Source organism: Phocoena phocoena, chromosome 17 (assembly GCF_963924675.1).
Source record: "Phocoena phocoena chromosome 17, mPhoPho1.1, whole genome shotgun sequence".
NCBI classification, from domain to species: domain Eukaryota; kingdom Metazoa; phylum Chordata; class Mammalia; order Artiodactyla; family Phocoenidae; genus Phocoena; species Phocoena phocoena.
In genome coordinates this window covers 43,230,436-43,249,161 of record NC_089235.1, presented here as the reverse complement: position 1 = coordinate 43,249,161, position 18,726 = coordinate 43,230,436, and the positions used below count along the sequence as shown (strand labels likewise).

The window sequence follows — 18,726 nt, the reverse complement described above, 5'->3', positions numbered from 1 at the left end:
ATGGAAGCAACCTAAGTGTCCATCGACAGATGAATGGATAAAGAAGATGTGGCACATATATACAATGGAATATTACTCAGCCATAAAAAGAAACAAAATTGAGATTTGTAGTGAGGTGGATGGACCTAGAATCTGTCATACAGAGTGAAGGAAGTCAGAAAGAGAAAAGAAAATACCGTATGCTAGCACATATATATGGAATCTAAAAAAAAAAAAAAAAAGGTTCTGAAAAACCTAGGGGCAGGACAGGAATAAAGACGCAGACTTAGAGAATAGACTTAAGGGCATGGAGAGGGGCAAGGGTAAGCTTGGACGAAGTGATAGAGTGGCATGGACACATATACACTACCAAATGTAAAATAGGTAGCTAGTGGGAAGCTGCTGCATAGCACAGGGAGATCAGCTCGGTGCTTTGTGACCACCTAGAGGGGTGGGATAGGGAGGGTGGGAGGGAGAGAGACGCAAGAGGGAAGAGATATGGGGATATATGTATATGTATAACTGATTCACTTTGTTATACAGCAGAAACTAACACAACAATGTAAAGCAATTATACTCCAATAAAGATGTTAAAAAAAAAAAGAATTCAATATTGGTTATTCTATGTTACTATAAGAATGTGTAATTTTAGGGCTTCCCTGGTGACGCAGTGGTTAAGGATCCGCCTGCCAATGCAGGGGACACGGGTTCGATCCCTGGTCTGGGAAGATCCCACATGCCATGGAGCAACTAAGCCTGTGCACCACAACTACTAAGCCTGCTCTCTAGAGCCCACGAGCCACAACTACTTGAGCCCGTGTGCCACAACTACTGAAGCCCGTGTGCCTGGAGCCTGTGCTCCGCCACAAGAGAAGCCCGCGCACCACAAAGAAGAGTAGCCTCCGCTTGCCACAACTGGAGAAAGTTCGCGCACAGAAACAAAGACCCAACAAAGCCAAAAATTAAAAAAAAGAAAAAAAACAAATAAATTTAAAAAAAGAAAGAATGTGTATTTTTACAGTAATGTCACAATTATCCTACTTTCAAAATTTGTATGACTTACTAAATACATTTAGAAAAGAAAATATGAGATGTTGGTAAAGACTGAAAAAAAAAAGCAAAAATTACTGCTAAAAAAGAGAACAGTCTCTAAGCCATGTTAAAATCAATAAAATCTTTTGAGTTTCACCCTTTATCTGCTGCTATGGAAACAGCATGTTTCTGTGAATTTGGCATCTTCATTGAAATAGAAACAAGTTGATGGCTATTGTCTGGTAGCAACTAGATCAAGCATAATGTGCACCCACATATCCCAATTGTAATATTTCTCCTAAAAATTATATGATAATCTTAAAAAAAAAAGCATAGTTTAAACTGAAATAATGTATACTCAAAGAGAATTTTATTTCATTTTGAAAGTAGTTTCCCCTTCTTAATAATTTAAAATATCTTATTTAAAATACTTTCATGATGTACAATAGTAGAATAGTTAGCAAAGAACACTTTTTTGGCTTTCAAGAAATTGTTCAGTTAAAATCACCCTACTCTGAATAGGCACACAATTTATGTAATCATTTGACTTTTTTTTTCTTTTTTTTTTTTATTTGACATTTTTAACATTCAGATAAAATCAGCAATTTGAGGATATCTTATCTTCTATTTACTACTGCACATACCGCGTACATGGACATTCTGGATGTATTTTTCTTCTCAAAATTTGAGAAATAATAGATAAAAGGTATTGTTACATTGTCACCTTGGGACCTCTACAGGCCCCAGTTGTTCTGAAAATGTTGTATTATTTTTCACAGTGAGTATCTGTTTAGAGGTGATCTTTAGTTTCGTTTCTTATTCTGCTTCATGCTCAGTTTCTATGCAATGCCCAAAGACAAAAGTGTCCGTGCAGATCAAACAGATGCCTCGGCGGGGAGGGTTGAGTGTGTGAGCCACATTGTACTGAAATTCTCCATTTATCTCTAGTCCCCCAGCCCTGGGAAAACTTTTTTCTGGGAATGAGAAGAAAAGAGCCATTCCAACTAACACAAAGAAAGGGGGATGTGCTAGATTTATTATAAAGATCAGCGATCTCACAGAAATGAAATATTAGCCAGACCTCTTGGGACCTGAAGTGAGAATTCGGAAATTGCCGGAGATGATGGGCCAGCCTTGATACTCCTCATAGACATTCAATGAAGACGCCTGTGACGCTGCTCATTTTGGCACGTCTTGCTCGAAACTCTCATTAATAACGGGAAGTTTTAAGTTTAACCACCTTCCCCTTGGACAGTGACCTGTCCTCCCCAAACTCCCTGAGGGGAGGGGGCAGTCCACCCACCTTCAAACTTGGAGATGGGCTTTTCTCAATGCTACAGATCATTTTTCTTTGTCTGCTCCTAGCCTGGATTAATGTTTCAACTTTAGAACATTTTTAGCAACCTCCCTCTCTGCCCATTTAAAATGATTCCAAGAAGTAAACTTATAGCCTCAAACATAAATTGTTTCCTGCTTTACAATCTTTGCAAACAGTAATATATGCTCATACATAATATTCTCACAGCACTCTTGCACTGAATTTAGGTCACTGTGCAATGCTGTGGGAGGGTGAGGGATGCTGGTGATTGAGAATTTTCCCCAGAACAACCCCCTACCACTTTTATAATTCTTTATAAAGATTCTAGAAACTCTAGAAAACTTGAAGCAAAAGGGACAGTATTTTTTAATAAATACGTTATCTTATGGCTATGTCTACAGATGAGGCAGAAGAGTGTCTACACTTTACTGAGCTAGAAATTTTATTTTCCCTATTATTTCTTGGGAGCTTCAAGAAAGAAATCAAAGCTTTCTTTGAATTTTTTTTTTTTTTTAAAGATAATGTCTGTTGCATTGTTGCATGAGGGATTGCATATTCTTTTCTGGCTTTCAAATTTTGAAAAGGAAAAAAAATAAGAAAGGAAGAAAACTGAAGTCCAGAACAGTTTTTTAAAAGTTTTAGCTCTTAAGTCTGAATTAAGGAACTTTCTTCCATTTTCCTCATTCTCCTTGGGCAGCCTGGTTCATACCAACACACTGTGTTCCTTTTCTCATCTCCAGAAGTAAGGATAAATTGTGTGAGTCACTATCTCACTACATCCAGGCTGCTAATATTGTCAGTCCCACTGTTTTGTCTTACATAATCAAAATTCCTCCTCCCTTTGTACACTTCAGTGGAACAGATTTTTTTTGTGTGTCTTTTTTTTTTTTTAGGACTAGCACTACAGTAAGCACCATGGATATTTCAGTTCTCACTCTACCCACATTCCTGCCTTGAACCATCTTCCTTTCTATTCTTTCTTTCCCTCTATCTGTGTGGCCTGCTGCTCTACACTGACATGCTTACCTGGAGACAGCATTTCTCGAGCACTAGTTTTACTGATGGTTTCATAGGTGTTCTAAGAAACAAAGAATTCTGTAAGCAAACAGGTTTCCGCAATATTGGATTTAAAATGTGACACAGGTTTTGTTAGTGGAGGAGTTCTTGAGGCCCTGGGATGGGCCCAGGCATGCTGTCAGTCTTTCCGAGGCAGATGCAGTAAGCCAGCTTTCCCAAACCTATTGTCCACAAGGTGCCTTTATAAGAAGTATCTCAAGGGACAGCAGTTTTGCAGAAAACCCTTTAGAGTTCTTCAAGCAATGCTCACAAGCAGTCACAGCATCCTGGAGACTCAAACAGGGTAGATAACTGGCCGGTGCCTGCAGTGGGGGGTGGATAATGGGGAGTGATCCTGGTGTATAGGCGGATCTGAATTCCCAAGCCTGGGTCCAGCTTTTGGAGAAAGAGGATCAGAGCCCTTGTATCCTTGTATCACCTTATATTTTCACCCTCTTTTTCTCACTGAAGGGCTTCCTCAGTGAATAATAGGGCAAAAGCTTATTCTGACTAAAATGCTGGTTATATGCTGGCAGTATGATTAATTCTAGATTTTGACTTGTGTTTGTTTTTCCATTAATTAAGAAAGCTTAAGAGATGGTTTTTCAATTTCGTCTAAAGCCTCGGGTGGATACTCTTCTACAGGGCAGTAGAATGGTGAAGAGCGCAAAGCTCTAGGACCACACTGCCAGCCTTCAGATCTCAGCTCTGACCCTGGAAAGCTCTGCGACCTTGGGCAAGTTATTTAAATGGGAATATGCCTCAGCTCCCTAATCTGTAAAGTGGGGATACAAATAGTTCTTACCTCAGAAGTTGTTGTGGGGAAGAATTGAGTAAACACGAACACTTAAGAACGGTGTAGGATACATAGTGCAGTGACAACTAGCCATTGTCACTGTGATTTATAATCATTATTAAAAAGAAACAAATTACTTTATTCTTTTTTTGAATTTATTTATTTATTTATTTTTGGCTGCGTTGGGTCTTCATTGCTGCGCGAAGGCTTTCTCTAGTTGCGGCGAACGGGGGCTACCCTTTGTTGCGGTGCACGGGCTTCTCATTGTGGTGGCTTCTCTTCTTGGGGAGCTCGGGTTCTAGGTACGCGGCCTTCAGTAGTCGTGCCTCATGGGCTCTAGAGCGCAGGCTCAGTAGTTGTGGCGCATGGATTTAGTTGCTCTGCAGCATGTAGGATCTTCCTGGGCCAGGGCTCGAACCCATGTGCCCTGCATTGGCAGGCGGATTCTTAACCACTGCGCCATCAGGGATGTCCAGTACTTTATTCTTTATAACAGAGTTTACTTCCATGCCCCTGAAGGTGACTGGTGGTTAAATTATCTAAAATGGATGAACCACTTCAAGAAATGCTTTTTATTGTTCTTATCCATGCAGTAATTAATTCTCAGGGAGCAGAAATGTGGGCTTTTCACAGCTCATTTGTTCAGCCATTAAGCAGCATTTACTCTTTGACTTCTCCACATATTCCCCACTAAAACGTGTTGGAAAATACTCAAATTTCCAAATAACCTACCAATACCAAATACATTTAAAAAACAGACACAGAAATTTGTCCAAGGAAAAACATAGCAGTCTGAGACATGCGTGCAACTTTCTGTCTTCTTGCTCTGGCTTCAAAGCACTTTTGTTCACTTGCTAATTAACTTCAGAGAGGCTTTCAGGTCTAACTGCAATTTGAGAAAGTGTTTTCTGAGAAACTAGTTATTATACCAGAAATCCAATAAAAAGAAATAAGTTGGATATTCTGAGGAGTTTGTAATAAAATTTTAATCTACTGCTAATCTTTCCTGTCCCACTTCCCCAGGAGGCCTTTCTGGGCTTCTACACTAAATTAAACAAGCTTATTCTCTGCTCCCTAAGCACCCTACATGGGCCCTCTGCTCAGCTATTTGGTGCCTTTTTGTGAATTAGAAAAAGGCATCCTTTCTCATGATACTCTATTTCTGTCTTTCTGTTTGCAAATTATCGTAATACAATAATTTCATTAGAGAAGGACACTCTCGTGCCATCTGTCAGAAAATTGTCCTGAGAAATATACAAGTCACCAAGATCTGACATGTGGGTGATGACCCCTCAGGTGTAGTGTATTTGTGCAGTGCACAACCTGCTCGACTGCATGTAGCAGCCTTGACCCTATACTTCCCCTTTGGCAACACTCATCATGTTCACAATGACCTATTTAATGCATTCTGGCCATTCAGCTGAGACCCAGGAGACTGGTGACTGTGTGTGCCTGCTGTCTGCTCTTTCCAGGAGAGCATGGTGCAGGAAATCACACAACACAATACAGCCTCACAGAATTGGTTCGAATTTGAATTATGATAAAATGAGGATTGGGCATTCTGCGATGCTCTGTTCTAGGATGCTGGACGAGAAGCGTTCTGTTCTGTTCTAGGGTGTTGTTTAAAAGATTTCAATTCCCAATGAAGCACAATGGCTAAACATTTCATTGCAAACAACTTGTGAATACTCACTCCTGTAAATATTTAAAGGTTTATTAAGCTTGTCCTTTGGGGTGTTGAGTTATATTATTTGTGTATCTACAAAACATGACTTTACATTTAATGTTTTCGTTTTTCTGTTCATCGCCATGACTGTGATCTGTGCTATGCGTCAGCATTGAGATGATTAAAAATAATAAAGTTATCGACAGTCCAAAGAGTTGAAGCCACAAAAAATTAAAGGAGGTTCGTGGTAGACCTTTCTCAGCATAAAACTGACTTGGCTAGGGGTGGCAAAGGAATGGGATATGAAGGGAGATTGTTGCAGGGGCAGGGAGGGTGGGAGAAATAAAACATAATAGAGGACTTCCCTGGTGGCGCAGTGGTTAAGAATCTGCCTGCCAATGCAGGGCACATGGGTTCAAGCCCTGGTCCGGGAAGATCCCACATGCCGCAGAGCAGCTAAGCCCTTGAGCCACAACTACTGAGCCCACGTGCCACAACTGCTGAAGCCCACGTGCCTAGAGCCCATGATCCACAACAAAAGAAGCCACAGCAATGAGAAGCCCATGCACCACAACGAAGGGCAGCCCCTGCTCACTGCAACTAGAGAAAGCCCACACGCAGCAACGAAGATCCAACACAGTCAAAAATAAATAAATAAATTTATAAAAAAAAACAAAACAAATGTGATGGACATTTTTCAGTTCTATACCTCTGAGTATATTGATTTAAAGCAATTAGAAAAGAGTTCAGAGAATATATCACCTTTTTCCAAGTTAAATTCAGGCAACAGTTTAGAAATAGTTAAAGATAAGAAACTAATATTGAATGAGCATCCACCTTGCCAAGTACTGTATGAAACTTACAACCTTGTTATTTTACTTAATTACTGCCCAGATGAATAGAAGTGAGTAATAAGTAGGTTAAATTTGAGATGAATTATATGAGATCAAACACTTGGAATTTTATATGGAATGATAAAATTAATAGCAGTGAGATCTCCTTGGCCCTGGAATAATTTCCTAAGAGAAGTAGTCACCCTGTGACTGGGCTAATTTGGATTAAGGCTGGAAAGCTGACTGCACTGAGAGAATGAGGCAGATGACTGGTAAGTCTTTTCCATCTCTCATTTTCCCTAACATGCTGGCTTTTGCTCAAATTGAAATTCATGATGTGGAATATACGTTGTTTCGTGTATCTCTGTGTGCCATTATAAAGCTGTAAGCTGAAATGTGTCTGTATTCCATTAAATGATGGTCATAGCACAGCCAGAAAGCCCTGGTGAGGCCTTTTGGAATTCCAGAGAAGTCATCTCAAGCAGAAACTTTGGTCTCCAAGATTTTTATTAGAAACAAATGAAAGAAAACATAAACAGGCCAATGAGCGAGTGACCTGTAGTGTTCCACAAACCTCGATGCTGTGGATTCTCTCAGTCCTTTAGCGCCCTGTGCTTGGTGCCAGCCTGGATGAAGTCATTGGAGCTCTAAACCTCACGGGCTGCCTGTGATAGTGGCACTTTACACGGACGTTTATTTTAATGTTGGAAATATGCAGAAAATATCCCTTTTCTCAGTGGCTTGCTGGGTTGTCTGCCTTAGCACATTTGTCTCAAAACCAGCCTAAATAAGATGTGTGAAATAAATCTCTGAAGTTCTCATTTTGTGTCTGCTCATGCACTCTCAGCTGAAAGCATTCCTAAAACCTAAAAAACTTTATTTGAAACATCTTTTCCACCCATCCTTATTTTCTGAGAACGCCACAGTGTATTTCTAAAGAAATTGCAAATGATGATGTAATGCACTATTACATTTATAATACAGAGTTAATCCTGTCAGTGACAGTAGTTTTACTTTTTTGGACTCCTTTCAATTTAATCACTAATGTACGTCAAGAAAAATGTAGAAAAGAAAAGATTGGGTTTCCCTGGTGGCACAGTGGTTAAGAATCCGCCTGCCAGTGCAGGGGACATGGGTTCGAGCCCTGGTCCGGGAAGATCCCACATGCTGCAGAGCAACTAAGCCCATGTGCCACAATTACTGAGCCTGCACTGTAGAGCCCATGCACCACAACTACTGAGCCTGTGCTCTAGAGCCCGCGAGCCACAACTACTGAAGCCCGTACACCTAGAGCCCGTGCTCTACAACAAAGAGAAGCCACCACAATGAGAAGCCCACGCACCACAACGAAGAGTAGGCCCCGCTTGCTGCAACTAGAGAAAGCAAGGAAGACCCAACGCAGCCAAAAGTAAATAAATTTATTAAAGAAAAAAGAAAAGATTATTGTTCATAATCCAGGTCAGTTTCCTCATTTGAAATTATGCACTTTACCTACAATTTCATTATCTTCAATAAATGACAATAGCAATTTTTTCCCTTTTTAAAATTGAGGTATAGTTAATTTACAATGTTGTGTTAATTTCAAGTGTACAGCAAAGAGATTTAGCTATATAATATATACGTATTTTTTTCAGACTCATTTCCATTATAGGTTATTACAAGATACTGAGTATAGTTCCCTGTGCTATACAGTAGGTCCTTGTTGTTTACCCGTTTTATATATAGTAGTGTGTACATGTTAATCCCAAACTCCTAATTTATCTCTCCTACCCCCTGCCCCCTGCTATTCCTTTTGGTAACCACAAGTTTGTTTTCTATGTCTGTGAATCCATTTCCGTTTTATAAATAAGTTCATTTGTATCGTTTTTTTAGATTCCACAAATAAGTGATAATATTTGTCTTTCTGTGTCTGATTTACTTCACTTAATTTGATAATCTCTAGGTCCATCCATGTTGCTTCAAATGGCATTATTTCATTCTTTCTATGGCTGAGTAATATTCCATTGTATATATATACCACATCTTCTTTATCCATTCATGTTGATGGACATTTAGGTTGCTTCCACGTCTTGTCTATTGTGAATAGTGCTGCTATGAACATGGGTGTGCACGTATCTCTTTGAATTATAGTTTCGTCTGGAAGTATGCCCAGGAGTGGGATTGCTGGATCATATGGCAACTCTATTTTTAGTTTTTAAGGAACCTCCATACTGTTCTCCATAGTGGCTGCACCAATTTACATTCCCATCAACAGTGTAGGAGGGTAGGAGGCTTCCTTTTTCTCCACACCCTCTAGCTATTTTTTAATTAACATGAATTACTGGACACTTTCATTCCTGCCAATATGGATGGTGGGACAACTTTTCTCTCTATAAAGAAACATTTTTCAAAGTGTCACATCCTCAGATTTTCAAATCCTAATTCCGTGGAATTCACTGTAATTGACATACTTTTCCCCTCCAATTGTACAACTAACGGGGAACGGTCGTTTTGGAGAAGTCAGTACCTCAAAACAGCTAGAGTTGATTGAGCCCATGAGCACACTCAACGCGTCCACGTGTTTGAAGCTTGATTGTGACTGACATGAAAGTGCTTTTGGGGTTTGCTTTTTAGCAGTACAATAAAGTTGCCATTATAAGTGGTCAGAAACCACAAGCCAGATATTTACATGTGAGGATCTGTTTGTAGCATTATTATATAAATATGTTCTTTTCATGTCATGGGTTCTCTTTTTTTTTACTACTTTGTCTTCTACTTTCCTATATTATAAGCGTATACCCTGCTTTCTCTTCAGATCATAGAGGTTAAACAATAACTTGAATATCCAGGCAGGAAAACTGATGACATTTTCATTTGTGGACTAGATCAGAGTTTACAAACTGGTGGCCTGTAGACCAGATCTGGCCACTGTTGTGTTTTGTTTGGCTCAAAGAATGTATTTTAAAAATACAAATTAATTTCCCATGTTTAAAAATTGGATAGTGATACACAAAAACTGGATTTTTGTCTTAAAGTATCAGATTTGGTAACACTGGACTTGCAGTTGGCTAGGGCTGAATTCTGACTGCCACCTTTCACTAATCTTGTGTACGCCAGGTCACCACCGCTCCACAGCCCCTCATCGCTACAGCCCACCACCCTCATTATTCTTTCTTCTTTAGAGGATTACCTAACTGGCCCCTGGAGGCATGTGAGTTCGTGACCTGTGGACCAAAGGTTTTTTTCTTTCCAGCTTTATCAGATAAGAATATCATATCCATAATCACATTTAAGTAAAGTGTAATTGATTTTTAAAACTTTGGGTTAAATTTGTCTTTTTAGAGGTGGTCATAAAAGGGTAAAAAATGGAGGGAAGTAAATAAATGTGGACAAACTCATTTAAAAATAGCCATACCATAACACATTTAAATAGTTACTGAAGTCTCTTCTGTGCTCTTAAACCTTTAATAAAAAAATTATTATCTGGGGAGAAAGGGAATTTAAGTAAAATGTGCACATATATCTTAATGTTGAAAATTGAAAAAAGGAATGCCAATTTACCTGTTACTCTACAGACACAAAAATCTAAACTCACATGTAAAAGTCTACCCTTGAGTTTAATTGCTAACATATAGAACGTTGATGCTTAACTTCTGGTTTACTAATCCCCATTAGTAGCTATTACAGAAGATAATCTAAATCAAGTTTGTACATCCTATCTGAACTGTCATATGCCAACTCTTGACCACATTAATGTAAGTAACTCTTCCATAATTACAGCCAGCTCTTGTGATGTCAGAGTGGAGGTGAATGAAGATGAAACGAAGGTTTATTCCTACGTAGATCAGGAAGCATTAGGGAGCTCAACATCAGGGCACATGTTTACCCTTGGGACTGGCACCTCCCCTATGCCTAGACCTGGTTCAGCTGAAGCCACGGGGATCTTGCTAGGCCTCTATCTGTTTTCATCTAGAAATCCGAATCAGAATGCCCAAATGTAAGTTTCCTTGCATCAACCTTGACAGGAAATCGTCTCCATCCTGGTTGTTAAACCAAGTGACATTTAATGGCTGAAAAGAGTATAGATGACTCACCAGTAGGAGTCAGTCCATTATAATTGTTGCTGAGATTCTCCTGACCATAAAGTATTATGATGAAGGCCAAGTGACTACCTTAATACACTGCCCCATGGGTGCACTCTTTTGAACCAAAGAAAATACTAGAAAAAACTTCTTTGTCCTTTCCTCTTACAGAGTATTCCTACTATATTTTTTTAATTGATCATTTATTTCTTTTTTTTATATTTATTTATTTTATTTATTTACTTTCTTTTAGGGGGGCGGGCTGCATCAGGTCTAGTTGTGGCATGCGGGGTCTTCATTGAGGCATGTGGGATCTTTCATCGAGGCTCGGGCTCTTTGTTGTGGTGCGCAGGCTTCTCTCTAGTTGTGGCGCACGGGCACCAGGGCGCGTGGGCTTTCTAGTTTGCGGCACACCGGCTCTCTAGTTGAGGCGCGCGAGCTCAGTAGTTGTGGCGTGCGGGCTTAGTTGCCCCATGGCATGTGGGATCTTAGTTACCCAACCAGGGATCGAACCTGTGTCCCCTGCATTGGAAGGCAGGTTCTTTACCACTGGACCACCAGGGAAGTCCCCCTACTATATTTTTTTCCCCATAACCACTGTTTGAATTTTGGTATGTTATCTTTCATATGCTCCTTTTACCTTTTTTTTTAATGCATTATGATCATTGTGGTCACAATGCCTCACTGTGTAACGAATTTAACTCCAGTGTCCAGGATCACGCTGTATAGACCAGTGTCTGGGAGCACTCTCCGTGTAGACCCATGTCCTGTGAAGGCCAGGATGGAAAAGGATTCACAAACCTCTGCCCAAATATGCCTGTAGTCAAAAATGTACACAAAACTCTGAGTGCTGAAGTTAGCGCTCAGTGGTAAACTATAGTTTAATAAGTTACAAGTGTGTTCTGTTTTAATGCTTTTGAACTATTGATCTTGAAATACTCTCTTTTTAAATATTAAATTTTACTATAGGAATAAAAGAGTAATAGTTTTTCCCCCGTTGTACATGTTTATTAGGCAATGGTTGTTGATGTAGCAGCAACTAGACAGGGTTGAGTTTGACAGATCTCTGATTGCAAATATATATGGGAGCACTTCAGTTTATTTATCTTTTCTCATTTAAAAAATTTACTTCTGTTCTTAGAAGTCATGTTATTAGCTGTTGCTCAGAAACTGTCTTTTTCTCAGCACAGCTCTCATTTTAACCATGTTTTGCAAGATAAATGAGTTATAAGTAGATATATCTTAATAGAATGTTCCTTTTTATTACTTTCTTTGATAGCTAAACTTATTCTCTTATCTGAAAATTTTGGAGAAAATCACGTTCTCTTAAAACTTAAAAAAAATACATCAGACATATAAATTCTTTCAGAAAGTAAAGGTAGCATATTTATGTTTCATAAAACTCTATTTTATGTCAATTAATATAATTTGATGCTTATGGTATATTTCAATTTTATTGTTACCAGTCATGTCCTTTTTGCTTTCAGCAGTGAAATTATCTCCTACATAACATTCTTCCCTCTTCCTTCTGAAAGTGAAATTATTTATGAGATGGTGGCTTAGCAACAAGAAGAGAAGGAAAATGATGCCTTTCTTACTCCAAGAGAGAAATGGAGTGTCGTGTACTAGAAAGAGCTCTGGACTGGAATGAGCAAATATGCATGCTGGTTCCAGCTGTGCTGTTATATAAATGTTTGTTAGATGAATGGATCAGTTTCTTTGGACCTCAGTTTCCCAATTATAAAGTTTAGAACCTAGAGTAGATTATCTCTCTGTCTACTATTAGCTCTAAAATTTCCTTATTCCATGTAAGCAATGTCTACCTTCTTATTGGAATCCTTTGCTGTGAAATGGTCAGTTCAAGTATTGTTATAATGCAATGCGTTTGGTATGTGTTAGTGTAATGATACCTCACCTATTTTTTGTTGTTAATCTATCTCCCTCCACTTGGGAACACTCCTTACCTAATTACACAAGAAGTCAGTAATGGGAGTGAGGTCTTGATTTTTATACTTTAGTATACACTTTTATACTTTTCTAATGCTCTAACATGTGAAATTAGTTTCCATGAATTATGCGGTCCAAATCTGAAATAGAAATTTATCATACATTTTTATGCTTGTCCCAAACTCAATTCTTAATGTAACGGGCTACATAGCTCTACATTAACTTATCTTCAGAAGATACTGCTTTAATGTTTTAAAGCCATGCCACACAATAAACTCATGCTTGGTGGACATTTCCCATGCTCTGTTTATTTTGTGTGAAAGCCCCCATTCCTATAAATAACCTGCTCAGGAAAACTTTGCAAGGACATAGCTCAACTTGAATGAGAGAGAGCTAGGTTGAAAAAAAGATGGAAAAAACATATGTGGATTCCAGCTTATCCTGAATGAGTGTTCTGGCGTGGATTTTATTTTGTTTTAAATCAATTCCCAGAGCACCAGATATAGTTACATTCAAGCTTCACTGATTTAATGTATTATAATTCAGATTCATTAAAATTTTATCTATGAAGAATTTTTAATGACATGGCAAATGGTAATACAGTAACTGAGGAAACTGAGAAAAGAAATTTTGCCTTACAGTTTGATCTCAACCAGAGGGAAATAAACACACAAACATATTAACTGTGGTTCTTTCCTAGATGATGAGATTATTTTATAATGATTTTTCTTTCTGTATTTTTGCTTTAAAAAAAATAAGAAATTCAACTAATAGTTTTTGTCAAATATTTAAAATACAGATAATTGTTTTTTGTTTTTGTATTATTGCAAATTTGGATCTTCCCTTGCCTCTACTCGTGACTCCATAAGAGGAACAGCTCAGATTCAGCTTACCCCACACACACCTGAGGCCATAGCAGTAGGTCATGGCACAGTTGTAAGGCTGAGGTTTCAGTAGCATCAATAATGGGAAAGAGGGTCTTCAACATCACAAGGGTCAGCAAATGCAGGAGATCCCACCAACACTTTTATTTATGTGCTGAGTACTAACTACACATGGGAGATCTTCAAAGAATAAGGCATATCTCAGGGTAAAAGGAACTGATAACCTTTTGCAGGAGACAGGCAAAAAAAATCCTAAGTGTAACGAAAAAGTTATATATTATAAGGGGTAATCACACATATGGGTGGAGTGGTCAACTCGGTCTGGGGGAATCCAGAAGTGATGCTTGAGTCTAGAGTTGGGTGAAAGATGGAGACAGAGTTGCCCAGGGAATAGCTTATATAAAAGTCCGTTAGGGGCTTCCCTGGTGGCGCAGTGGTTGAGAGTCCGCCTGCCGATGCAGGGGACACGGGTTCGTGCCCCGGTCTGGGAAGATCCCACATGCCGCGGAGCGGCTGGGCCCGTGAGCCATGGCCGCTGAGCCTGCGCGTCCGGAGCCTGTCCTCCGCAACGGGAGAGGCCACAACAGTGAGAGGCCCGCGTAACGCATAAAAAAAAAAAAAAAAAAAAAAGTCCGTTAGCATGAAACTCAATAGGGGTTCTGGGAATTATGATTATTTTAGTAAGAGTGGACATAGAATATAAAAGAGATCGAGGGCAAACGTGGCAAGGAAATTGTTAGGAGTAAAATCACAGCTGTCTTTTCGTGTCATGCTTAGTAGTTTGGCCTTTGTCTCTGGATGGCTAGAAGCCATTAAGAGGTTTTAAAGCTGTGGTTTTACATTAGATTTCCATTTTAGAAAGACGACTCCTAGTGCTGTGGGGAAGGGGTAGTGAAATGGGAGGCTCCAGAGGGAAGCTACTTTAACGGTCTAAGCCTGAGATGAAGCTGACCTGGACCATGACAAGGGAATGAAGAGGGGATGGACTTGAGAGACAATGAAATCCAGACTTAAAAGACCCAGTAACCTGTTGGATGTGTGGTGTGAAGGAGAGGGGATACCAGGAGGAGTCTTAGGATCCTGGTGTTCAATAGAGGTATCCCTGGAATAGGGATTATGGGAGGAGATGATGGGAAATAATGTTTCCGTTTGGAATATATTTAAAGTTAAGACTTCCTCCTTTTCATCCTTTCTTCTTTCCTTCCCTTCTATCTCTTTCTGCCTTTCCATCCCTTCCTTCCTTCCTTCTTTCCTTCCTTCCTTCCTTCCTTTCCTCTACATTCATTCATTTAGTAAACTCTTATTAAGCCCTCACTGTATACCATGCACTCTCCCAGTCACTGTCGTAGGTTCATTGTAATCCACGCCAATTTCCATGAATCCTCAACCATGAGGGGCAAGAGGCCATCTTCACAGCCCCAGCCGCCAGGTGTCTCTGACCAGGACACAGCTAGTCAGGCCTAAGACTACTTAACTCCTTTCAAATGGCATTGCATAATATATGTTTTTATATTTGGAAACACCACTAATGGCCATTTTCTTTCTAGGTAGTGCCATTATTTCTGTTATGTTTCTGAAAGAAAATTTGAGAGCCTCAGATTTACTAGGTAAGTAATTATTTAATTCATGTAATTAAAACACTGCTTGACGAGGAAATAAATAATCCTATCCAATAAAAATATGTGTTTTAAAAACAGGCAACAAATTACTGAAATGGATATAGTCTCATCTAGAGGCGAACATTATTCTATCTCGGAACTGCCATCTGCTCTTTGACAAGAAATACGTGCACCTTCATTATACCCTCTGCCCATGCCATTGACCACAGCAAATCATTATTTTACAGTATTATTATTATGAATGTTACGAAATTTTTATGAACATAATAAAATCCAAGAAAACATCTGTGTTACCTAATAGAGTATTCCACTTCATAGGACATATTTGATAGATTGTTGTATGAAAGTGCTACATAAAAATGAAAACCACATACAAAAATTAGATGCACCAAATAACTGCCTAATTTCTATTTAGCCCTTTCCAAAAGTAACATAGAATGTTGATCTTCAAAATTTTATTTAGAAATACAGCTATTAATGGAAAATCACAGTAGCCTTCCTGGCTGTAAAAGATTTCCGCTATATGGCAAAGCCATCACATATTGATCGTATCTTCTACCTCTCGTTGGAAATATCATTAGTGAGAAGAATTATAGAGCTTCATATTTTCTTCCTTGACAGAATCCTGTCTGAATTACCGCTGACATATGATAATGAGTATAATACTTTAGAAACTTTAAATAAATCTATGTCTACTCAGTTCCAAAAAGATCATTTTTAAAAAATTTTGAGCTTAAATGTGACACCAGTGTTGGTATGTTGAACATTTGTTTCCCTGATCATGTTTCCCTTGAGCCTAGTGTCTTGAAAGAGTTTTCACTTTTTCTTTTTCCTCCTTGGTTTGATTCTGCGAGTAGAGTTTTTAGTCAACATTGTCAAATTTTCATGGTTAAAATGTTTTTCCAAATGCATTCATATGTGAATTCAAATATATTATTTTTCTGTACTCTTTTTTCGTACTATGTTTATGGACTCATTTGGGGAGGTTGTATGGAATCAGAAATAAGATGCCTGAGTTTTATAGATTAAAACAACTAGGTCCTACATTATGTTTCTCATTTATCAAAAGTCTTAGGGAACTTTAAATCATTTAATCTAACATATGTCATCTTTTGTAGTTAATGGTTGGTTAATGTTTAAATAAATGTAAGGTATTTAATGAGGTAATACAGATGGATATAAAGGAAAACTTGCCAATTATCGTGAACCCTGGTGATAAAAAGATGATTAAGACAGAATCCCTGCCTTCAGATAATACAGTCAATGATAAAATATATACAAAAACACATTTTTTTCAAAGCAGAAGATAATATGTATCATAATGCCTTGAGCCTTTAGTTTACGGCTGGGTTTCTCAACCTCAGCACTACTAACATTTTAGGCTGGATAATTCTTCATCCTAGGGGGCTGTCCTGTGTGTGGTAAGGTGTTCAGCCGCATCCCTTTTGGCCTTTACCCAGTAGATGCCAGTAGCACACTTTGCCCCAGTTATGACTACCAAAAATGACTTCAAACACTGTCAAATCTCCCCTGGGGGGGCAAAATTGCCTCCGGTTGAGAACCCCTAGTTTAGAATAAAGAGAGATTACTCTAGCTGGGAAGCTCAGAGAGAATTTTCTACAGCAGAGGTACCATTTGAATCAGTTCTGACAGCTGAATAGGACAGGCATGGGCCACATCCAAGCATTTGGAGAAAGACATACAGAGGGAATGACATGAGAAGTGTTGACAAAGGTACAAAAAAAGTAAGGCAAGTTTCTATGTAATACTGTACTACAACCACTGCCAATGAGGATTAGGGAGAAAATTAAGGCAAGTCATAACTATAGAAAGGGAAGAAACAGAAATATCAATAGGTGCCAATGATTTGATTTTCTACTTAGAAAACCCGACCAACTAAACGTTGCTAAAAGCAGTATACTAGCTCGACATCAAAGGATATAAATTAAACTCACTCTCAAGGGTTCAAATCTGTATTCAACTTCTGCTATCAACTGTGTGGCCAACGTATTACTTAACTTCTCTAAGCCTCAGTTTGCTGACAAATATAGACGACTGTTTTGGGGGGAGGGGGTTGTTTGTTTTTTAATCTTTGGCACGCGGCACGCAGCATGCGGGATCTTATTCCCCAACCAGGGATGGAAGCCGCGCCCCCTGCAGTGGAAGCGTGGAATCTTAACCACTGGACGGCCAGGGAAGTCCCTAGAAGACTGTTTTAAGGGTCACATTGGATAATTGATACATGCACTTTGAGAAATGTAAAGCCCTGTTAATTAAATTGGCATTATTTCTGTGATCAACTTCATTACCAAGAGGTAATACTAAAACATAAGAAATAGGAAACACACACACATACACACATAAAAAAAACACAAACAAAAACCTCTATTAGGGCTTCCCTGGTGGCACAGTGGTTGAGAGTCCGCCTGCCGATGCAGGGGACACGGGTTCGTGCCCCGGTCCGGGAAGATCCCACATGCCGCGGAGCGGCTGGGCCCGTGAGCCATGGCCGCTGAGCCTGCGCGTCCGGAGCCTGTGCTCCGCAACGGGAGAGGCCACAACAGTGAGAGGCCCGCGTACCGCAAAAAACAAACAAACAAAAAAACCCCTCTATTAATTCTTTGATTCTTTGCTAATTTCTCTTACTTTAATAACAGTCAACATTTATCAAGTATTTACCCCTTTCAGGTACTGTGTTTTACATGAACCACCTCATTTAAATGTAGGAACAATCCATTTATAGAACTGATACTTAGGTTAAATACCTTAACCAAGGTCAAATAATTAGTCAGTGGTGGACCAGTGTTCTAATAATGGCAGCCTGATTTAACTATAGCATAATGGGTGAGGGTAAGTCTCTAGCGTCAGAGAGCTATGTGACCTTTGCTAAGTTACTTAGTCTCTTTAAGCCTCATTTCCTCAACCTTAAAATGAAGTATTACCTATCTCATAGGATTAAATGAGTTCATGTATGTAAGTCTCTGAGAATGGGGTCTGTCATGTAATAAGTCCTCAATAATGTCAGCTATTATTATCCTTATTACTAACACCACCACCCACCACTACTGGTTCATGAGAGGAAACCTTGACTAGGATATCCTAACGAACATTAGCAATCCAGGTAACATTTCGCACAACTCTGGCTGAGTTTTTTTAGCCTTTTAACTTAATGCTTTTTGAGCAGGGATATGTCTGATGTCACATTTGTTTCATACTGTAATTACAAGTGACCGATTCTTGACTTGAAACTAGAGTCACAGGAATAAGAAAGGATTTAGTCACCGATTCCATACCCATGCTTCCAAACAGCAATATCATACAATTATCATGATCTAAGATGTAATAACCCATTTCATGCTTGGGGAAGGACTTTTCCCCAACCGTACTCAGTAATGTGTTAAGTCACCTGTATTTTCTTTGGGCCTGTATTGCTGTTGCCTTGAGAAAATTTGGCTTTTTCCGTTAAAAGCTAAAAATGCTTTTTTTTCTTTACAGGGACTAAAATCAAACAGGGAAAAGAGTAGTTAATGGCATT

The 18,726-nt window shown here is 39.0% G+C and overlaps 1 protein-coding gene across 1 annotated transcript in view; it reads left to right on the top strand.

Annotated features, from left to right (window-relative positions):
* Positions 1-18,726, top strand: part of NIPAL2 (NIPA like domain containing 2) — a 72,549-nt gene that overhangs the window by 22,010 nt on the left and 31,813 nt on the right. Inside the window, exon 4 of the mRNA XM_065895630.1 lies at positions 15,120-15,179. Coding sequence (XP_065751702.1) covers positions 15,120-15,179 — 60 coding nt within the window. The remainder of the gene's footprint in view (positions 1-15,119; positions 15,180-18,726) is intronic.